We start from the raw sequence: 23,769 nt of genomic DNA on the forward strand, positions 1-23,769 counted from the left end.
TAACCTTGCGATTCTTGGAGGTAAGTGCGACTTGAAGTCTTGTTAGAACTTCCCATTCGCCTTCTTGTCTTCCAGGTTACATCGCGAAAAGATCCCCTTCCACCCAAACCCGTATGCTGATTTACGTGATGGGGATCAACGGAATCGAGGGCATTTCCGGAGAACCTGCAAAAACGGCATGCACGTCCTCAAAGCCTCTGGAAGCGTTCGTGTATGATCTCGCGTTCCTGGAACATCGGCTACACGCGTCTAACCTCCGGGACTCGGTCGGCCGGGCGGGACACTTCTTCTTCCGATCCGCGACCACGGGTTGGTCGTCTGCTTCGGGTGGTCAACTGCTGCTCTTGTATCCTACCCTCTTCTGGGCCACTTACCTCAACGCAGTGGGGTGGGGGAGTTCATGCGTGTTTGGTTATTTGATCCTAATTTCTGCTCGGTGATTGTCAGTCGTCCTTCCGCAGGCTGGAACAGATGATCTCGGTGCCAGCAGTCTGGTCGCCGCTGGTGAGCAACTTGAACACCGCCCTTCAGGCGATCCGTGGGTGTGCTGCTGAAGGTTTGCGGCAAGAGGACGACGTTTTCAGCTGGCTCAACGGCCGCCGACAGATGATTTTTCTCATGTGTGCAACTCCTACGGTGTTGCGGCAGATCGACTCCACTTGCTCAGGGTGGCCCCTACGAATGATCCACTAGCATACCAAGGTTAGTGCGCCGCTACGGTAGCGTCAAACGACTCGGAGATTTTTTGCGTGTCGTCTCCTACGTATTGCCACCACGTGTAGTGGTTCAGGTCGTACTTACGAGGCACGAGAAGAAGCGAGATGTTTCTTACTAGGCGGTACCATAGCGTGTGCCAACAGCTTTTTTTTTGGCAATCCTCATGCGCTGGCTCGACAGGCGCGATGCGTTCTGTCCCGGTTTCGAATGGGCGGCACCGATCGAAGATCGGTGTGGTGTGCGGAGTCGCCGACAGGATTCTCAGGAACTTCAACACATGCGCAGGTCGGTCCGGCAGGATCGCAATGTTTAGTAGCCCTCCGTTGATCACGACGTCGCTGGGCATGATACACACGTGGTCACGTGCGCTGGTGGTCCCCAGTCAGTAGATGGATCGCACTGTCTGTGCAGGTGACAATGTCCAGTTTTTGCTCTACAGCGGTCGGTAGGCGTGCAACACGGCGTCGAACGGAAGCAGTTCGGCTGGCAGGGCACAAGTGTAAACGCTTCGAGAACTAATGTGATCGATCTCTTCACGGTCTTGCAATGAGCCCCAAAAGGCTCGCGTGATAGCGGATGGCTATAGATGGGGGAAACGCGAAGCACTTGATCGTGGCCAATAATGATTGGTCCACGTCATTATTTAAAAAAAGTAAAAGGTAGAGCAGGCCTCAGGCCCGATCTACAGGGTACGAGGGAAGGCGGGCAAATTATTCAAAATTATCTCAATCCAAAAGGTTACAAGTATCTCCACGTTAGTACCTGTGATGGTCGTCGATCCGGGAATGTGGACGCGTACTAGCTAGTACTTGTCGTTCAGATGTGCGTTTTGCCTCTCAAGACTAAACTCAACAAAGCGATAGAAAGAACACAAGCGCACGCCGGGTGCCTCGTTGGGCCAGGAGGAAAGGAGAAATTTGACAAGAAATGTCCGTATCAGATGTATCGGAGAAGTCTCGATGCACGTAAGTCGGCATCTAAGACGCGCAGTCTGTAGTTTAACAAAACCCTTTTTTCGTCATTAATAATTGAAACAACTAACGGGTGGGAGCGGGAATGGTGGGACGGGGATGGGGGGAGTAGGGTGAGGAGATGTTTAATTGGCTTCGGAGACGCCCTTTTATGGTATTTCTCTTGACGTGACCCGGTCGGACAACCCCGAGCTTGTAGCCGGCGTAATGGTAGAACTTGACCAATTCCAACTTAAACATTCGGATCTTCAGGCGACCTTCCAGAAAGCTGTCGATCTTGAGGCCAAGCACGTAATACAGGACACGTCCAACACTCCGCAGCAGCGCAGAGCAGGAAGTCCTGCCTGTCTTGTCCTTCTTTGCCGTTAGCAGTCCACGGGCCACCTTCCGGATTTGCAGTAAACCTGAGCGAATCGCGAAATTTTGGACTCAATTGGGTCGTGGAAAACACAACACAGCAGTTTTCCTAGAATGTCCTGCTTCAACGCAAAGCGATTCCCTGGGTGACAAAGTTCGAATCCGGAGTAAGCGGACCACACGGAAACTAAAATCATGATTGATTTTATATGCAAGCTGCACATAAACGATTCTTAAACAAGCGTAATAACTTTTATCACTGCGTCCTCTTAAACATCATATGCCTACATACGATTTTAAACAGTAATCTTAATACATTTTATGTGCGTATTTCACATAACCGTATCTGACTTCTGCTTGATAAAAAATGTTGTTCATGCAAATACCCTTTGTGAGCACCGCATATAAGTTGTATGTTCACGATAGTATAGATTTTTGCAGTATGCTTTTACACATAAAACTTATATGCAATGTTCACAACATTTATGTACACGTGCTCGAACGTGTGCATAAAAGCTTTTGGTCAAACAAGATGGCGAAAAATTGGAAAACAGAATCATTTGCGTGCTGTTTCCGAAAGTTTCTCTAAAATAAAGTGATTTATTTTAAACTAAAGTAGTTAGTAGTTAGGTATACTATAGTTAGCATGTCCTGGAGCTGAGTCAATAGTTTGGCGTTCGTTTAATCTGACGGCATCATTTCGGTAACCCGGCCAATTTGCAAGGCCACAGCTGCAAGAATCCAGAATGTTCTCGTCGCGGCAGTTGGAATGCGGTTCGGTGGTTCCGGGAGAGGTGGAGAGTACGGAGATTATCTGGACAACAGGTGCGACAGTAGACGGAACGAGTGAGGATTGGGGGACTTTGATTTGACCTGAGAGGTTTAATTTGTGATTTTGTTTATTTAGGTCATCGACGTCCTCCGTTTCGAACCACTCACACGCTTCCGGCTTGCCCTCAACGTGCGGTGTGTCACAGCATGCGCCAACACCGGGCGATCAACGATCTGCTGTCGGAGCTGAGCGGACTTTTGCTGGACAGTGCCAACGGTGAGTTTTGGTTGAGGTGCTCTGTACTAGGCTTTGTTACATAGAAAGCTTTGACACGACAGATTTTTGAACCCCCTTTACCTTTCTGTCATTTCAGCTGGCGGCAAGTTGATCCGTTCTGCAAACCTTCTTAACAAACCTGTTCCGCCCAGCCCTCTATCGCGCTCATTCAAAACAACAAACAACACGACCTTCTCCCTGAACTTCCCACCGGAGATTGGCTCTACCTCATAACCCACAAGATCCCCCTCATTAGCACCTTCCCCGACCCGGACAAGTAGCTGCTTCTAGCGATGGCAGAGTGAGTTGGGAGAGCAGAGGGGTTATGACGAGGGGACCTGGTGGAGAAGCGATTCGGCGGTCCAACTCAACGAGTGCACCCTGACAGCAAAGCGATGCTGCCAAAGTCTGGTCACTTGCCAACGCCATGCCAAAAGAGGTTCCCGACATCGATCGTGATTGCTTGTGAAAGTCGTGAAAGTATGTTATTTAGAATGTAAATTTAAGAATAAAAAAACCTGCAAACTCGTTTCAATAAAAATACATAAATTAGCAGCATCATAAAAATATTGTAAATATCGTCATCAGGGGTGACATTGGGTCTGGGGAGGTGAGATTGGGTCATACAAAAATGCTGAAATTTGTATGACCCAATCTCACCCCCAGACCCAATGTCACCCCTGATGACGGTAATAAAAATTGAAAGAAAATTAAAAAATAAAAATATCATAAGGAATACCAAATAAAAATAAAATGCAGTACTATTGAAAATCGAATGAAAAATATCATAAACATTATTAACTTTACTGATATATGTTTTAAGTGGAAGCATATTCAAATCTGTGAGCATTGCATATACCGTTCATGTACCATGCACATACATTTTATATGCGTTAACATAGTTCTGATTCGTATCTATGTATATGCTATGCTTATACAGTTTATATGCGGGCTACACGCCGTTTATGTGCAGACGCATTCTGCAAAAATCTATATGCGAAACTTATAGCGACAATCATGATTTTTATTTCAGTGCAGCTTCAGCCCAAACGAAAACAAGTTCTGTAAAAGCACATAGTCAGAACACTTCGAAATTTTGAAAATTTGATTTCAAGATACCTAAATTCTTGCACAAATCCGGAACCGATAAAAAACCACAAAAAAACCGGCCCTTACCGCAAGAATGGCCACGATTCTCAAGATCATTCCATATCACCGTAAAAAAAATGAAAATAAATGACAACACTAAATAATCACAGCTTGCTGTGATCTGTCAAAATAGTTAAAACCGTTAAAACCTATCGGGCCCGTGCGAACGGTTCGGTTTTAACTTGGTTATAACTTATAACCATTTCGTTAAAACCGGCTATAACTCGCCCGTGCGAACGGGGTATCAGATTAAAACTGGTTTTAAGAGTTATAGCCAAGTTATAACTGCTCGAAAAGGGAACTCGACTACTTGAAAACTCATAGTAGCCTTTGGAAACATTTGAAAACGTACAACATTGACAGGAACAAAACAACATTTTTCGCGACGGCTGCTTCATTTAACTTTGCTGAAAACGTTCAACGAACCGGCCAGCCCCAACTCCACGGAACGGATGGATCACCGCGGGAAACTATACAGAAGAATCCCCGGGAGGTGAATTTGTTTGTGTTGGCGAAACTACTCTGGCTGAAAATTCCCGCAACGGAAGATTGGCTCGAACGCTGGAGTATTGGTTTGTGCTAGGGGTTTCCGGTTGAACCTGGCGATTCCGGAGGTTAGTGCGATTTGAAGTCTTGTTAGAACTTCCCATTCGCCCTTCTGTCTTTTAGGTCACATTGACGCGCGAAAAGATTCCCTTCCATCCAAACCCGGATGCTAATTGACTTGATGGGGATCACCAGAATCGAGGGCACCTTCCCGGAGAACCTGCAAACGGCATGCACGTCCTTCATCGCAACAAGCAAAAATCTTATGGGTGTCCTGGAAGCTTTCGTGTACAATATCGCGTTCCTGGAACAATGGCTACACGCGTCTAGCCTCCGGGACTCGGTCGGACGGGGCGATACACTTCTTCTCTCGATCTGCGACCACGGGTTGCTCTTCTCTCGACCGGCTTCGGTCAACTGCTGCTCTTGTACTCTACCCTCTTCTGGGCCACCTACCTCAACGCTGTGGGGTGGGGGAGATCATGCGTGTTTGGCTATTTGACCCTAATTTCTGCTTGGTGATTGTCAGTCGTCCTTCCGCAGGCTGGAACAGATGATCTCGGTGGCAGTCTGGTTTCCACTGGGGAGCAACTTGAACTCCGCCCTTCAGGCGATGGAGGGTGTGCTGCTGAAGGATTGCGGCAAGAGGACGACGTTTTCAGCTGGCTCGATGGCTGCCGACGGATGATTGTTCCCATGTGTGCAACTCCTACGGTGTTGGGGCAGATCAACTCCACTTGCTCAGGGTTGACCCCTACAGATGACCCACTAGCATACCACGGTTAGTGCGCCGCCACGGTAGCGTCAAATGACTCGGAGACTTTTGGCGTGTCGTCTCCTACGGACTGATCCATGTGATGCGTTCTGTCCCGGTTTCGAATAGGCGGCACCAATCGAGAATCGGTGTGGTCTGCGGAGTCGCTGACAGGATTCTCAGGAACTTTAGCACATGCGCAGGTCGGTCCGACAGGATAGCAATGTTTAGTAGCCCAGCGTTGATCACGACGTCGCTGGGCATGATACACACTTAGTCGCGTGCGCTGGTGGTCCCCAGTCAGTAAATGGATCGCTGTCTGTGCAGGTGACAATGTATAGTTTTCGCTCTACAGCGGTCGGTAGGCGTGCAACACGGCGTCGAACGGAAGCAGTTCGGCTGGCAGGGCACAGGTGTAGCGTACACCTCGCTATTCCACACGCGAATCGATGCCGATACCCAGGCGTCTTCTAAACGCTTTGAGAACTAATGTGATCGATCTCTTCACGGTCTTGCAATGAGCTCCAAAAGGCTCGCGTGATCGCGGATGGCGATAAATGGGGGAAACGCGAAGCACTTGATCGTGACTGTGATATTCTCAAGCTTGTAATAAAACACAATAATGCGGCTTTCAACGCACCGCTTTATTCGTCCATCTTCGTACACAGACTGAACTCACAGCGTTCACACGCTTATCTTCGTTTACCTAAACTGAACACTAATTTAGGCATAACACGGCTAATCTAGAATGCCACATCCTCCCCTTCGATAAATTATGAATGAATGATAACTTAAAAACTATCACTCGTATTGTAACTCTTAATTCTAGGTCCTCGATGAACTGTATCGTAGAAGTGATGTACACAGCGTTCGGTCCCTCCGGTAGTCATCATCAATTCTTTGAATTCCAAATCATTGCTCCTTCTGTTCTTCCCTCTTCCTCTGCTACCGCTAAAAAGAAAGAAAAAAAAAAAACAAACGAGAAAAAAACAGAGAAAAGCAAACCACAAACAAAAACATAATATTAACCGAACAGTGATCTAAATCAAATTCAGCAATTTATACCATAAAGTACTAAACTTATTTCATAATTTTCCTGCAATCTTCTGATACTGCTAACAATTGCAAATCCCTTGTCCCAGTTTGCCTGTATTTCCCTAATTCCTTTTGTTTACTTTGATCAGGCTTACCCACAAACAGTTTATTTTATATTCCTTCAAATTATACATTTATCATAGAGTTAAATGAACATAGTAATTTAATAACTTTTTCTAATGCTATCTTTGAAGACCCTTACAATAATAACCATCCTATATATAATCCTAATCATCATCTGAAATCGATTGCTTTATGGAGAGAAGGTAGCGCATCATCACGAGCTGGACTTTATCACGGCGCCTTGGAAGGCGACTTATGGTATGTTACCATTAGTTGAGTAAGAATTGAATTGAATCCGCGTTGTAAATGCCAGCACCCATACTCTTCAAGGGTTCTCTCCTTGTGGGAACTAGGAAACCATTTGCATTAAAAATAACAAAAAAACCAACGTTTGTATTTTCAACTTGACATATTCATCCAGGTACAAGTAGAATGATGTCCAAATTCCTACATTATACAAATTTCTAAAAACAAAAAAAAACAGGTCGTTCGCTCAACAGCATTAACTTGGCGTTCTCTATTGCGAGATTCCTACTCGAACTTGGTGTTCGAAGGTTTGATTGTTGAGGCAATTGCAAACCTCTTTTTACACCATAGCTTCCTTCCACCCCGGAATTCAAACTGACGACCTTTGGATTGTTAGTCCATTTGCTTAACAGCGACTCTACCGAGACAGGACAAATTGCTATTTATCTTCTACTATCTCCTGCTTCTACTCGACCAATAAAAAAAACTCTTCTTTATTGCCATTCTTAATACACAACCAATACACAATAGAGCCAAACTCGGGTACCATGTCTCGCCTTTTCCGAAAATGTTGAAACACGTGTAACCATCTCTCTATCATGTCAGCCATTTATTTTGCCTTACACGCTTACAGTAATTTATGAACACTTTTTTTTTAACTTTAACACAAATAAAAAGGAACAAGACAAATTTTGTTTACGATGGATCAACTTTTCATTTCTAACCCTTTGTGGTCGTACAAAGGGTAATTGTAAAAAAAAAACCTTACCGTTATAATACATTAAATCAGCAGTTAAAGCTTAACTTTAGAATCCAATTGTGAATGTGTCACAATCAAGATATATTTTGTTTTGTACAATCTATACCTCTCTGCAATATGGAACTATTTTATCCAATGAGTTTTGTTTACAAAGAAAATAGTTCATGTGCATGTTACATGTTTTTTTTTCCTCTGTTCTTCCATTTTTTTTTCGTAGGGTGATTTATATTATTTGTTAATCTTGATTTCAATCAAATCAGTGTCCTGATTTGTTATTAACATAAAATTTAACGACTAACTTGAAGAATCACTGAAACAAACTCGAACGATAAAACACAGCTGAACTGTACCGAAAAGCTCAAAATCTGACTACTCGTTAATGAATAATTTATTCTGATGCTTTGGTGATCTTATATAGCTTTCAGCTATACTATTCATTCATTTTTTTTTCTATGATTATTAATTTAAAACAACTTGTATATTATTCTGAACAACATTCTTCGGCAGCGTGTTTTGTGATTATCCTATAAAAGATTCATTAAACTTTTAAACAGTTGTTTGCTATGAATTAAATATGCCTCTATTTTATATAAACCTGTTCAAGATATTTGGCCATAAGTTTAACCAGACTCATCTTTCCATAACACTTTCTACTTCTGTTAACCTTTGGCTAAAGCCATCTCAATTCTTTTGGATTCCGCTGGCCATGGGCCCACCTTCTTTTTACAAACAAATTTTAATCTGAGTTGGTCATGGCCTAAACTCGACTCAATTGTCAGCAACTTTTTTTTCAAGCAGGTCATGGGCTAAACCCGGCTCAACTGTCAACAACTCTTTTTTTTAAGAAGGTCATGGGCTAAACCCGACTCCGCTTTGTAAACACACTTTAGTTTAAGTTGGTCATGGGCTAAACCCGGCTCAACTATCAGCAACTCTTTTTTTATGAAGGTCATGGGCTAAACCCGACTCCTCTTTTCAAACACAGTTTAGTTGGTCTTGGGCTAAGCCCGACTCAACACTTTTGGCTTTCGCTGGCCATGGGCTTAACCCACCTTCTTTTTCCAAACACGTTAGTTTAAGTTGGTCATGGGCTAAACCCGGCTCAACTATCAGCAACTCTTTTTTTTTCTTAGAAGGTCATGGGCTAAACCCGACTCCTCTTTTCAACCACACTTTAGTTTAAGTTGGCCTTGGGCTGAACCCGACTCAACTGTCAGCAACCCTTTTTTCCAAGCAGGTTACGGGCTGAATCCACTTTCTTTTTCAACTCTTTGTTTGCTAGTCATGAACCTAACCCGACTCAACTTTTTGAAACCAATTGCATTTTTTTTCGACCAAGACTTGCATTCTTAACTTTCAAAAATAATTTGATTATAGTTGGAAATGGGTCAAACTTGATCCAACTACCTGAAATTCAACATTGTTTTTTTTTCTCGTTTTTTTTCCATGCTTTGTCTGTGCTTTCTTGTGAAACTTCCTTACAGAATATAACCGAACTGTACTTCTAGCCCATTTATTGTTCTTATAGTTCTCCCATCGAATCTAATCGAATTTCATCGTAAAAATCTAAATCGGTAATTTATACATTACTTGGCCAGAACAGTTGGAACACTTTCATCCTTTATTCGAAGATAGAAAAACAAACTATTTTTAGATAAACCTGTAATCAAACAACTTGGCGCAATTATTTATGTGACCTTTTCATATTTATTAGTTAACATTGGCAGTAAAATAAAACTTCTCTTTTCAGGTTCCTTTTATCTAATTTTACTGACTTTTCCCCTTCATACTAACTTTCAATAAATCGTACCTATCAGCTGCTTCATTTTTTTCCATTTCTGAGAATGATTAAGTAAAAACAAATCGAAGCATATCTATTTCTAATTAAAAATCTTGTTATGTATCTTTTTCCAATCCAATCGCTAAATGTTTTTTTTTTAATAACTCTCACACTCTCTCCATTTATCATTTTTAAAATGTGTAGATATAGAGCTTTAACCGAGGCTTTAACTTTAAATAATGCTTCGTAACCAATTAATTGACTTAATTGATTTCTGCCAAGACTGCTAAATATCCTTGATATCATAAATTTATTATTTATTTACTATTGTATCATTTACCATCAAAACTGGCGTCAAAAATTCATAAATACTAACGCTTAACTAGATAGTTTAAATTCCATTTTTTTTCGTGTAATTTTTGTATAGTCTCTTCCTTGACTCGGTTCTTACTTGATTTGAAGTGCACACTAACAGGTTGCCCTATCTAATACAACAATAAATGACATATTAGTTTACACGACATAATTTAGAATTTTTCATCTTGACCGATAAATAATGTTAGAAATACAAAACATTTTTTTTTTATTATTGCTCATAAATATTGTGGATTTAGCTGATAGCTGGATTTTTAGCATTTTGTCACGGTCATTGGAAACGGTGGTGGAAAGACCTAGGGATTCCCATTTGGCGTGTAAATGTTCAATTCACAGAAATTTATGGATTAAAAACATTGGTCCCAAATCACTCCTCCAACATCAGTAATAATTGTTCGATTGCTCTTGCAAACCTTTAGTTCAGCTTAAAATGTATTATTTTTCTTGAAAAATTGTTTCTTTTTTTTCTCTAACAACATGAACACCACTAGGGCCTGCTCGATGCTGCCATCATGCGACCGCGCGTTTCGTTTGATTACCAACACAGCTGCAGCTGGATGGTGAGACGAAATGAGGGGGGAGAGGTTTTGACACTTTCCTTGCCCGTATCTGGCCCGCCGCCTATTTTGACGGCCGCCCCAACGACCCAATAAGAAACCGACCGCAAAACACTAAACCACAATAGAACAACTTCCACCTCAATTAAAGAAAAATCCCCTTTCACTCCTTAGCCTTAGCACCCTACTCACAGTTGTCTCTTTTACCCGTTCACCTCCTCAAGCGCCGACTCCTCAAACCTCCTTCACTGCTACCGAACAGAGCTCGACACGGCTCCCACCCGTTATAAACGCCTTCCTCCTCCGCAACCACTCATCCTTCCTCGCTGAATGGAATTCGACCGACGATGTCTCGTAAACGTCGGGCTCCTGTCGGACTCCAATCACGCACTGGGCCAACCCAAGAGCTCGTTCAACCAAGCCACCAACCAAACGAAAACAAAACATCACTCACGCGTGCAAATGTACAAATTTACTCCTTTATCACAAAAACACAACACTACAGATTGAATCACTACTCTTCTTCACAAAACAAGGGAAAAATCATCATGGCAGGATCGCCAATGTGATATTCTCAAGCTTGTAATAAAACACAATAATGCGGCTTTCAACGCACCGCTTTATTCGTCCATCTTCGTACACAGACTGAACTCACAGCGTTCACACGCTTATCTTCGTTTACCTAAACTGAACACTAATTTAGGCATAACACGGCTAATCTAGAATGCCACAGTGACCAATAATGATTAATCCACGTCAATTTTTTTTTAAAGGTTAAAAGCAGAGCAGGCCCCAGGCCCGATCTACAGGGTACGACGGGAAGGCGGGCAAGTTATTCAAAATTATCTCAACCCAAAAGGTTACAAGTATCTCCACGTTAGTACCTGTGATGGTCGTCGTTTCGGGAATGTGGACGCGTACTAGCTAGTACTTGTCGTTCAGATGTGCGTTTTGCCTCTCAAGACCAAACACAACAAAGCGATAGAGAGAACACAAGCGCTCGCCGGGTGCCTCGTTGGGCCAGGAGAAAAGGAGAAATTTGAAAAGAAATGTCCGTATCAGATGTGTCGGAGATGTCTCGATGCACGTGAGTCGGCATCCAAGACGCGCAGTCTGTAGTTTAACAAAAACCTTTTTTCGTCATTAATAATTGAAACACAAATGGGAGGGAGGGAGAATGGTGGGAAGGGGGGGGGGGGGGGGGGGGGGGTGGGAGATGTTTAATTGGCTTCAGAGACGTCCTTTTATGGTCTTTCTCATGACGCGACCCGGTCGGCCAACCCCGAGCTTGTAGCGGGCGTAATGGTAGAACTTGACCAATTCCAGCTTAAACATTCGGATCTTCAGGCGACCTTCCAGAAAGCTGTCGATCTTGAGGCCAAGCACGTAACACAACACTCCGAAGCAGGGCAGAGCAGGAAGTCTTGCCTGTCTTGTCCTTTGCCGTTAGCAGTACACGGGCCACCTTCCGGATTTGCAGTAAACCTGAACGAATCGCGAAATTTTGGACGGTCTAGGGGGCTTCAATTGGTTCGTGGAGAACACAACACAGCAGTTTTCCCAGATCGTCCTGCTTCAACGCAAAGCGATTCCCTGAGTGACAAAGTTCGAATCCGGAGTCAGCGGACCAGCTTCAGCCCAAACGGAAACAAGTTCTGTAAAATAAACGTACATATTCAGAATACTTCGAACTTTTTAAAATTTGATTTCAAGATACCTTAAATTCTGCTCAAATCCGAAACCGATAAAAAAGCAACAAAAACCCGGCCCTTACCGCAAGAGTGGCCACGATTCTCGAGATCAATCCGTATCACCGTAAAAAAATGAAAATTAATGACAACACTAAATAATCACAGCTTGCTGTGATCTGTCAAAATAGTTAAAACCGTTAAAACCTTTCGAGCCCGTGCGAACGGTTTGGTTTTAACTTGGTTATAACTTATAACCAATTCGTTAAAACCGGCTATAACTCGCCCGTGCGAACGGGGTATTATAGAGTTATCTACGTGCGCATGTATTGCGTGTTTGTACACGAAGGGTTTTTAGGTTAAAATTTGTACCCGCCAGCAAAAACAAATGGTAAGCTAGTGTGCGTGAGATCGGGCTTAGATAGCTCTATAGATTTCGAGCGGTAGAAATGACAGTTCTCATAAGGAATAAATGGAGCACCCGCAGTCGAGCAGTTTTTGACAGTTCGCTCCATAAGACTACTTGCAACGCGGCTCTACTTTGTTCTAGCTGTTTCATTTTTCAAATAGAACTGAAACAGACCACCCGCAACGCGGAGTTGCAGTTTTATTTTTTGAGCAGTATTTTGAAACCGAAATAAAACTGCTCAACGAGTTTGTTTCAAACGTGAGACGATTTGAAACTGGAATAGAACTCAGTTTCAAAAAAAATCAGATATATAGAGTAGCCTGAGTCAAAAAAAAAAAAAAAATGCTCAAATCAAAATGTATATGAGATTGCCCGAAAGAGTACTCAAAATGGGGCCTCCAGTCCAAATTTCAGCCCATTTGGTTGAAAATTGGCTTGCCTTAAGCAGGAACAAGTTTAAATGGGAATTAACCCGTAAAACTTGAGCAATTGGGTCCTAAAATGAAGCTTAGATTGCTGATATTATTGTTTACAGCGATAAAGCTTATTTTTCTAAGTACAATGACGCTTTGTACGACCACAAAGACGTTAAAATGGATTTTTAAATCAATTTTGAAAAATTAACCTCGCGGTCCTTCTTGACAGAAAAGCTCCTGCTTGACAGCTCGTTCCAAGGGGACCATAGTTGATCCATCGAAAAAATGTTGTCTTGTCGAAAAAAAATTTTGGTTTAAAATGAAAAAAAGTGATCACAAATGGTTTTTAATCGTGTTTTTTATCGTTGTACATAAAAATTTACATAGGGCTTTAGTACCCAATTGGGTACATAGCTCTGTACAAGTCTGTCGTTGAATTTTACCGACTTTTGCATACCATGGGGTCCAAGGGGATGGTCTAGGAAACAATTCCTCTGAAGGGTGCAAGATGATCCGAGGCCTCTAATCTTGCCTAGAAGCAGATTCATTCCGGCGTCGCCGAAATTCTCAAAGTCCCAGCAAAATGTTCAGGGATAAATCAAAGCACACTAAGAAGGCTGCCTCGATCACAGGACGCCACATGTCAATCAGCCACCACGTGGCAGGAGGGTTTCTCAAATTTTGGCTTTAAAAGTGGTCCTGCCAATGTTATAACATTTTATTTAGTCAGATATTTGTGCAAAAACGCTTTATAAATGTCAAATATCATTTTAAACTTCAATTTCCAGATACCCTCCTGCCACGCGGTGGCTGATTGACATGTGGTGTCCTGTGATCGAGGCAGCCTTCTTAGTGTGCTTTGATTTATCCCTGAACATTTTGCTGGGACCATGAGAATTTCGGCGACGCCGGAATGAATCTGCTTCTATAGGCAAGATTAGAGGCATCGGATAATCTTACACCCTTCAGAGGAATTGTTTCCCAGACCATCCCCTTGGACCCCATGGTATGAAAAAGTTGTTAAATTTCAACGACAGACTTGTACAGAGCAATGTACCCAATTGCTCAAGTTTTACGGGTTAATTCCCATTTAAACTTGTTCCTGCTCAAGGCAAGCCAATTTTCAACCAAATGGGCTGAAATTTGGGCTGGAGGCCCCATTTTGAGTACTCTTTCGGGCAATCTCATATACTTTTTGAGTTGAGCAATTTTATTTTTTTTTGACCCAGGCTAATATAGAGATATCCACGTTTTTTTACACACACACTATGATGCTGTGTGCACTGGACTCCAATCCAGAGGTCGCCGGTTCGAATCCCGCGGCGGGCGCTCTAAAATTCTTTGTGTAAATATGGGTATTCGGCGCCGTCGCTCCGTGCCATACTTTCATACACTGAGGAGCCCAGGGCGGCGAAGTCCTTGTAGATAAAAAGGAAGACACTAGTGGTTGGTACTAGCAATAGTGGCCGACAGCTTTAAAGTCAACTTCGTTTCTATGATGCTGTGTTGATAATCATACGCACACAATTAAAAGCATTTTTTTGAAACAACATTTAGATCAGCGTGTTGCGAGCATCGTGTTCTAGTTTCATTTACGCCAGTTCTAAAAAATGAAAACTGCTCGCAATTTGAAACAATTATAAAACTTCGCGCTACAGACAGTCTAAGAAATACATTGTAGAAAAAAGCAAAAACTGCTCGAATGGAAATGCTCCATTAGGTTTTACAGCGTGACGTCACGAGCGCACACGCACACACATTTTTACTTAGACACACGTGCAAAAAAATGTAAACAGTGCAGCCGAACTGTCAAATTTCTAACCTAAAAATCGAGTTGGCGTAAAACCTAATTGTGTGCGTTTGATTATCAACATAGCATCATAGTGTGTCGGGTGGTTTGTTTCAGTTCTATTTGAAAAATGAAACAGCTAGAACAAAGTAGAGCCGCGTTGCAAGCAGTCTTATCGAGCGAACTGTCAAAAACTGCTTGACTGCGGGTGCTCCATTGTGTGCGTATGATTATCAATGCAGCATCATAGTGTGTGTGTGTGTAAGAAAACGTGGATATCCTCGTGGATACCTCTATATATCTGATTTCCAGTTACAAATCATCCCACGTTTGAAACAAACTCGTCGAGCAGTTTTATTTCGGTTTCAAAATCCTGCTCGAAAAATAAAACTGCAACTCCGCGTTGCGGGTGGTTTGTTCCAGTTCTATTTGAAAAATGAAACAGCTAGAACAAAGTAGAGCCGCGTTGCAAGCAGTCTTATGGAGCGAACTGTCAAAAACTGCTTGACTGCGGGTGCTCCATTGTGTGCGTTTGATTATCAACACAGCATCATAGTGTGTGTTTGTTAGAAAACGTGGATATCCTCGTGGATATCTCAATATATCTGATTTATTTTGAAATTGAGTTCTATTCCAGTTACAAATCATCCCACGTTTGAAACAAACTCGTCGAGCAGTTATATTTCGGTTTCAAAATACTGCTCGAAAAATAAAACTGCAACTCCGCGTTGCGGGTCCCGCATATTCAAAAACCATCGGGGGAATAGTCCAAACTATATCACTACTAAAACAGATGTAGTTACCACATACTTAAATCAACCAAAACTATTTGGGGAGCGTTCTTTTATTACGTAACGCAAAATTTGGGATTTTTGAACCCCCTCCCCCCCCCTTTGTAACAAATCGTAACAGATGAGCCATCCCCCTACCCCCCCTGTAACGCGTAACGCAAGGACTTTTTGCAAATTTTTATGAGTGCTTATATGAAAATTTTGCGTTACGTAACAGAATTTTTCAGCACACCCCCCCCCCTCCCCCAATTTTCGTAACATTTCGTAACAGACACCGACACCCCCTCCCCCCCCCCCTAACTGCGTTACGTAATAAAAGAACGCTCCCTTGGGGAAGAGAATTAATGGGTTGGTGAATAGTATGTAGGTTTACAATTTAATGAATGGTTGAGACCATTTGATAAATAATCGAGGAACTATTTGTCATAAAGTAGTTATTAGCCCAGGACAACAAAATATAAAATTGCTCAAATCAAAAAGTATATGAGATTGCCCGAAAGAGTACTCAAAATGGGGCCTCCAGCCCAAATTTCAGCCCATTTGGTTGAAAATTGGCTTGCCTTGAGCAGGAACAAGTTTAAATGGGAATTAACCCGTAAAATTTGAGCAATTGGGTACATTGCTCTGTACTGCCCATAATTGAAAATTCGGCTATTATGCCAAATCAAGTATTCCGAGAAAAACGCGTTTTAGTGTTTGTCACAAAATCTCCGTCAAGGCAATTTCCCATTAGAGTGGCATATTAGCCGTTTGGTTTTTCGCATCGGCAGCCAAGTCTAAACATTATTTCAGTGAAATTCAAGTTTCAGAAGATGCGTTGGAACATCCTCTACCACCTGATGCTAATATCTCGATTTTGCCAAAAGTGGATATTAGCCGTTTTTTCAATGGTGGGCAGTGTACAAGTCTGTCGTTGTAATTTAACGACTTTTGCATACCATGGGGTCCAAGGGGATGGTCTGGGAAACAATTCCTCTAAAGGGTGCAAGATGATCCGAGGCCTCTACACGGAGAGACCGTGCCCAGAAATTTTAACAATTAAAATTGTTAATTTTACTTTCGTAAATTTTAACAAAAACGTACTTGTTACTGGCAATTTTCAGTTTAAATAACCAAAATTCAATATTAATTTAATAACCCGTTTGTTGAAAATGCTAAAGGCAAAAAGCTAACAGATTTCCCGAACTCGAATGATCGTGCTCGACTGTTAGCTTTGGTTTTAGAAAAATCAAGAATTATTTTGGTTGAATATAATTAACAATTGGTTGAATATTTAAAAGATGAACTTGGGTTTGTTTACGTCTGTCATTTGAAGTGAGGATTCGAACGAAAGCGGTCGATTTGTTAAGTTTGTGTTGTTAATTATGAAGTGAGAGGATGTGAAAGGTGAAAATTACGCTATTTGGCTAATGTCGGAGTGGCAAATCAATGTGTTGCAACTGGGAGGTGGAATTGGTGGGTAGGTTTGTTGATGATTTCTTTGCAGGTGATAAACTATGAAAAGAGCAAGAGGACGACCTTCGCCATGAGGACCTCTAATGCGAGTGAGTTGAACACGTTATAAGAATGTCTGAAGGAAAGAGAGGGCAGTAGAAGGGAGTTGCGGGCCAACTTTTCACGGATAGAGCAGCTCGGGCAAATTTAACAAAATGTTGGTTAATCTAAGTATGTATGGGTTTATTTTTGCACAATAATTTATCTAATGTGATTCTTATTAGAAAACTGAATCATTAAAAAGCTTCGTGCTTACGACGGATAAAATCTTAATGAATCATTCTTTTTTTCAGAATCATCAATTATAAAATACATAGAAATGCGTACACATGACAACATAAAAAATAGAGATGAAGTAAAATATCAAAAAATAAAAATATATAATAGAAGATAATTATTATCTTGAAAGTTTTGTTGCAATACGACTGCTCAATAAACTGGTAAGTAAAACTAAAAATATTTTTTTCAGGAATCGGAGTACGTTGAATAAATTAAATCAAATGCAGCAATAGTGTGTTGCCAAAAGTTATTGTTAAATTAATGCAAGCTTTGTAAGTAGCATTATTGATATTTCTTCTTTCCTCATTATAATTACATTTATTTACGTTCCTTTTTTCAGTTTATAGCCGAAAATTAAGAATTTACTAATAAATTAAATTACTAATAAATTTCACATGTCTATTTTCAGCAAAAGGTTCACTTTGGTGAAAATTCTGTGACCGTTGTAGATGATGATGACTTATCGGATGATTTCACAGTGATGGTAAGTGAATACAACACTTAATTTTATACAAAATGATAAAAATATACCGTAAATCGGGGTCAATCGGGACACATGGGGCGAACTGGGACAGCAGTTTTAACCATGTTGGAGCACAATATTATGATTTTTCTGGTTGGTTTCGGTTAGAACAGACTCAGGCCAACAAAATGTGTACATCCATTTCCAAATTTAAAAGCTTTAAGTGCTCTAAAAACAGCTGTCCCTATTCAGACTGTAGTCCCGATTCACCCCAGATTACGGTAAGCTTAAAACTTGGTGAAAATTTTGCTCGGTTTCTATTTTTAAGGAATTCACGAGAAATTAAACATCTTTTTTAAATGTGTTTAACAAAATTTGTAATATGCTTTTTTATTATTATTTTAGATTAATGCAACGTAATTTTTCAAAACATTAGTCAAACTTTACATGTTTTGTAACAACAGTTAAAAAAAAGTTTTGTTTTGATGCTTTTTAACAGTAATTTAACAACTTTAATGCAAAAAAAACAAATTAGTACAAAACGTTAAATTTTTAGGCAGAATAAATGCGATTATAAAAACACTCAGCATTAATTTATGAGGCATTAATACAAAATTTACTGCAAATTCAATAAAAATATTGCTAACAACAGCTAATTATTGACTTAATGTACGAATATTTTTCTGTATTCAAGTAAGACATTAGTTAAAATAAAGCTAGAAACTCGGCCCAGCCTATATCGTTAGATAATTAAAGAAAATATACATCAACACTTACATAAATTATGTCTAATTAAGAAATGTTTTGTTATAAACCACTAATAATTTGCTGCATGCAAAAATATTTTGGTCGATACAACGAAAAAAAAATGTTGAAAAATAGTTGAAAAATATGTCCTAGCCAGTTTTTAACAGAATATTCCACAATATTTCAGCTGAAAACAAGAAATTTTTAGTTAATTTTCTGAAAAAAATATTCTAGCAGTCGACTGCTAGAATTTTTTTCGGCCATTTAACCAACAAAAATGGCAATTCCAACTATTTTTTTAGTTAATTTTAGTTAGTGGTGGTCAGCAATTTCGAGTTAACAAATTCAACAATCGATTGTTGAAAAAAAGCTGTGTAAAAAATTAACCCATACTTTTAGTTAAATTAACCAAGATTTTCTTAGATTTGCCCCGGCCGGTCTCTCCGTGTAATCTTGCCTAGAAGCAGATTCATTCCGTAAAAGTAAAGTAAATCTTTCCCAGTTCCTGAGGGGAACACCCTTGAAGAGTATCGGGGCCGGCATTTACAAAGTGGATTCAGTGGCAATTTCATTCTCAACTTAATGTTAACATGTTAAGGTTAATGTGAACATTCCATAGGTCGCCTTCCTAAGGTGTCGTCGTGATAAGGTCCAGTTTGTGACGATACACTACCTTTCCTTTACTTAAAAATCGATTCCAGAAGAGAAACGATCACCAGTTGTGTTGGTCCGAGCCGGGATTTGAACCCCGATCTACCGCTTACTAGGCGGGAACGTTACCACTATGCTACGTGGCTCGGTCAGATTCATTCCGGCGTCGCCGAAATTCTCATGGTCCCAGCAAAATGTACAGGGATAAATCAAAGCACACTAAGAAGGCTGCCTCGATCAGAGGACGCCACATGTCAATCAGCCACCGCGTGGCAGGAGGAGTGGAGTTTAAAATGATATTTGACGTTTATAAAGTGTTTTTGCACAAATATCTGACTAAATAAAATGTTATAACATTGACAGAACCACTTTAAAGCCAAAATTGGAGACACCCCTCCTGCCACGTTGGCAGTGGACGGTATGCTGTAATGGCGGAGATTGGATGTAGATAGTGGAAGACCAGAACTACGTCACAAGGGGTAAATAGTTTATTAATTATACAATTCTAAAGGATTGTCTAATTACTACGTCTATTGACCTCTGTCAGTCTCCAGCTGTCTGCCGCGCCCTTTTAGGCCCCCAACAGGGTGTGAGCCCTGTTTTTCAGCTTTGTCAGTCCTTTTTCGGAGTTATTGGAAGTTACTGTCGGAAGGAGATTCTCTTCCCCTGAGGACACCGTGAGTGATTTTGCTTGTTCCCGTCCAACCACCCCCTTTTGGCCCTTCATACGGCAGTAATTTGAAGATGCGCCCTTTAAGTCTGAGCCACTGTAATTCTAGGCAGCCGCTACATAGGTCATCCTTGTGGCCCTGTTGGTTATCACATCAAATCAAATCAAAAATCAAATCAAAAGATAAACAATAATCCCATGCTTGGTTTAGAACATTGAGATACTTAACATTTATTTTGCGATAACATTTTAACATAAGTTTCTTTTGCATCAAAATCTGCCTATACCGGATGATGTAAGCACATGACACAATTCGGAAGGGTACATCGTGGGGCTAGATTTGGGGCAATATGCCCCATGGGAATTGGGATAGACATAGTTGGAAGCAACCATTTTGGATAAGCGATCAATGATGTGTAGCTTGGTGGACTTGATGATGTGAGTGGTATCTAAAACAGAAAGTAGTTAAATTTAAAATGCTTGCATAAATATCTAAATTGTTACAAACCGGATGGTGAGATATTAGAGAGCTGTGAGAAGATGTTGGTGGTTTGAATGCACTTGTAGGTGGGCTTTTGCTGCACTGTTCAATTGCCCTTAACAGGTCAGAGTCGCATCGCTTTAAAATCAGTTCAAGAACAGACCTTTTCCGATGGGGAAAAAGTTGAGATAGCATATCCAGGGCATTTTGAGATACTGGGACACTGTTGGGTAGATCTGAAATATTTAAGTTGGTTTAATTCAAACATATTTTTTTTACGTGGCTTAAAACTTACTAGATGTTTTACCGTTTGGAGAGTTATCGATAGGATCCTTCTCCTGTGTAGCATCCGGCGACGTTGAGGAAGTAATATCTATTGGGGAAGATGAGTTCAGCTTTGGCGAAGAGCAAGGTTCAGTGACAGTCATGCCGTATATTTTCCCAGGTGGCAGCGCTTCAAGTTGAGTTCCCATTTCTGTTGAAGCTAAACGAAGTGCTATAGCATCTTCCACAGCTTGCTGTCTTTTAAGTGCCACCTGAAACATCGGAAGAACAATGAAAATTGAATATTGAATGATGAAAAAAGCTCATCAAATTAGTACAGAATTTGTTAAATGTTTTATCCCTCTGCTCTTGTCAAGATGAAATAAGAAAATAATGTCAAAATAAAATAAGCAAAATTTAAAACAGAAACTGTGGTGCTCTAAAAGACGCACAATATTCTGATCGGGTAATCCCCGTATCATTCTGCTCGGGTAGTCACCCGGGTTGTCAGTGACGGGTAGTTCGGTTGACGGGGTAGTCTAGAACTGTCATCGGGGCAGTAGAGTGGCGAGAAGCGGCAGAGTGGAGGAACCGGAATGGAGTTCCCAAAGATCCGATGTGGCCAGGCCCAACTAGGGTGCCACAAATGGCGACGAGGATGGGATCTTCACATTAATCCCGTAATCCAAACAGTGTCAGAAGAAAAAAAAACAAAACAAAACAAGTGCAGTGTAAAGTGAAAGACATCAGCGGTATTGCACATAACTCTAGTGGTTGGCGTTTTATGATGATTCCTGAAAAAAATGGACGACAACACCGAACTGTATGGAGCATGTAAACAATAACAAAAAAAAAAATCATGGAAGTACTCGCGCTGGTAATAGCGTGTCCGAGAGCCTTGAGCTCGATATTGGGCTTCGAGCTCTGGGTTGAGCTTTGAGCTCGGTATTGGGCTTCGAGCCCGGGGTTGAGCTTCGAGCTCGGGAGATTGAGCTTCGAGCTCGGGATTGGGCTTCGAGCCCGGGATTGAGCTTCGAGCTCGGGATATTGAGCTTCGAGCTCGGGATATTGAGCTTCGAGCTCGGGATATTGAGCTTCGAGCTCGGGATTGGGCTTCGAGCCCGGGATTGAGCTTCGAGCTCGGGATATTGAGCTTTGAGCTCGGGATATTGAGCTTCGAGCTCGGGATTGGACTTCGAGCCCGGAATTGAGCTTCGAGCTCGGGACATTGAGCTTCGAGCTCGTTAAAAAAAATCAAAACTCCGAGCCTCGAGCTCTTAAGGAATGAGAGCTTCGAGCTCGTTAAAGAAATAAACTCCGAGCTTCGAGCTCTTCAGGAGTGTGAGCCCCGAGCTCTTTAAAAAAAAAACAAAGAAACTCGAACTCTTTACAAACCTGCGCTACAGGCACTTTATAAAGAAAAGTAGATCGAGTGGAAAACCGAAGCTCTGAGCTACCAGCACGTAGCTCGTAAAAAACGCAAGAAACAATCTTGAATTGAGCCTAGAGCTCTAAAAATTAAACAAAGGGATCTTTAAAAAAAAGAACAAGTCGAGTTGCAGGCTAATACGAAAAATAAATACTTGAGCTACGAGCTCGGAAATAAGCCTAAAGCTCTGAAATATGGGCCAAGAGCTCGGAACCATAAGCTCGACATAACTATATATGTTTTCAGCATCAAGCTCATTAAGAAAAAGCCTCTATCGAGTATTCAAAACAAAACCAAAATAAAAAAAAAAGCTTATAAGACTCTGAGCATTGAGCCTGATAAAAGAAAAAAAAAAAACAATGTAAGCAGAAGAGTTAAGGGCTAGAATTATTTTCGATTCAAAGAAACATGTAGGCTATGCGGTATTATTAAATAAAATAAATGTCCAAAAAAAAGCATCAAAACATGTCAAAAAGATAAAAGATATAATTCGTTAAGTACAAGTACACATAATACAAGTCAAGTACAGGTAGACCCACTGCCACAACGGTGAATGGTAGGTTTGAGCCAAGCCAAAGATAATGCAGTCATAAACCTAAATACCAGTACAACCTGTCGAAGTCTCTTGTGACACCGTTTGATCTAGGGCTAGGGGATAAATAAAGGTCGACCACACAAAAAAATATTATGGTAATGACAAAAGTAACTTACTTTTAAATTAATAAGTGGTTAAAATTTGCTACATTAACAGTTTTTTTCTTGTTTCACAGCTAAAAAAGTAGTAATCCAGCTGCGTGTAAAAGGCCTGGGTGTAAAATAAATATTGCATTATTTCATGCAATTTTATGTGATTTTACACCCTGAAATATGTAGCCCATCAGTATGGGAAACCTACTTGACCGAAATGTCAAGCTCATATATGCGTTTAGCCTTACAGCTTTACATCGGTCTGATGGCCGAGTGGGCTAAGGCGCCAATCCTTACTGTTGGTGCTGGGTTTGAATCCCGTCGGTTGCAACTTTTTTTTTTGTGTTTGCAAAAATTGTACATGTGGTGTGTAATATTAAGTGTTTATTTTGACAAAGGTGATGTGCATGCTTTTGCATGCGATTTTATCATCGGATTTTTTGCTGTGTTTAAAAATGAAAACTTTTACTGCTACAGTTTTTGAAAATCTCATTGCTAACTTATTTAAAAGTTTTAACTTTTAATTCGACTGTATAATTTCTTTCATTTTGTCGTTCTCTTGAAACCGTGTACGTCTAAGTCCAAAATGTAAACAAACGTTTAGGTGATTCCGGTGGTTAGTGAGTGGTGGTCCACGACGTCAATCAAAACAGAACGCGTCCGGAGCCAGGACTTGTACGCGGATACCTTCGAAGGAGGATGGTGCGGAACAAGGGGATTAGGGGAAAGTTGGCTTTCAAAATGATGAGGCCAGCTTCCTGCTGGATCTGCAGCTGTTTCACGACCGAAATGGGTAAGAAGGAAGCTTGGGTGTTTGGTGGCGTTTGTATTTGATTTTGTTTGTTTTTGTAGGACGCTGTTTATGCGGATGTGAATTTGCACCGATTGTATTCGATAAAGTTAATTTAAACGGTGAGGAGAAGGATCCGACGGAAGAGGGAAACGACGAGAAGCGATCGGAGGTGGTCAGCGCGGATGTTGCATGTGTGCCGGCGGTTTACGACCATCAGCAGCATGATGTGCCGGAAGTGATGACGGGACAGTGTGGGATGTCCTGAGGGTCCGCAGTCCATTTCTCGGTGCGGGACATGTT

The 23,769-nt window shown here is 41.3% G+C and overlaps 2 protein-coding genes and 1 long non-coding RNA gene across 3 annotated transcripts in view; 2 read left to right on the forward strand and 1 right to left on the reverse strand.

Annotated features, from left to right (window-relative positions):
- Nucleotides 1-2,261: 2,261 nt before the first annotated feature.
- Nucleotides 2,262-3,638, forward strand: LOC120427443 (uncharacterized). The gene is made up of 3 exons (XM_039592304.2): nucleotides 2,262-2,870; nucleotides 2,953-3,093; nucleotides 3,191-3,638. The coding sequence occupies exons 1-3, from the start codon at nucleotides 2,792-2,794 to the stop codon at nucleotides 3,325-3,327; spliced, it is 357 nt and encodes a 118-aa protein (XP_039448238.1). The 5' UTR covers nucleotides 2,262-2,791; the 3' UTR covers nucleotides 3,328-3,638.
- A 511-nt stretch (nucleotides 3,639-4,149) lies between these two features.
- LOC120427455 (uncharacterized) lies at nucleotides 4,150-6,912 on the forward strand. The gene is made up of 2 exons (XR_005606884.2): nucleotides 4,150-4,856; nucleotides 4,912-6,912. It is a non-coding gene; the product is annotated as an uncharacterized LOC120427455 (long non-coding RNA).
- A 13,105-nt stretch (nucleotides 6,913-20,017) lies between these two features.
- Nucleotides 20,018-23,769, reverse strand: part of LOC120427451 (doublesex- and mab-3-related transcription factor dmd-4) — a 48,768-nt gene continuing 45,016 nt past the window's right edge. Inside the window, exons 2-4 of the mRNA XM_052706099.1 lie at nucleotides 20,592-20,832; nucleotides 20,324-20,532; nucleotides 20,018-20,264 (exon numbers count right to left, since the gene is read on the reverse strand). Coding sequence (XP_052562059.1) covers nucleotides 20,097-20,264; nucleotides 20,324-20,532; nucleotides 20,592-20,832 — 618 coding nt within the window. The 3' untranslated portion in view covers nucleotides 20,018-20,096. The remainder of the gene's footprint in view (nucleotides 20,265-20,323; nucleotides 20,533-20,591; nucleotides 20,833-23,769) is intronic.

This window comes from Culex pipiens, chromosome 1, assembly GCF_016801865.2.
Source record: "Culex pipiens pallens isolate TS chromosome 1, TS_CPP_V2, whole genome shotgun sequence".
In the NCBI taxonomy this organism is placed as follows: domain Eukaryota; kingdom Metazoa; phylum Arthropoda; class Insecta; order Diptera; family Culicidae; genus Culex; species Culex pipiens.

What these genes read in the sequence shown, in the direction of transcription:
- LOC120427443 (XM_039592304.2), top strand. Translation starts at nt 2,792, where the DNA reads ATGTTCTCGTCGCGGCAGTTGGAATGCGGTTCGGTGGTTCCGGGAGAG. An exon ending in GGAGATTATCTGGACAACAG is followed by an intron (nt 2,871 to 2,952) that starts GTGCGACAGTAG and finishes TTGTTTATTTAG; the next exon opens with GTCATCGACGTCCTCCGTTT. An exon ending in TTTGCTGGACAGTGCCAACG is followed by an intron (nt 3,094 to 3,190) that starts GTGAGTTTTGGT and finishes CTGTCATTTCAG; the next exon opens with CTGGCGGCAAGTTGATCCGT.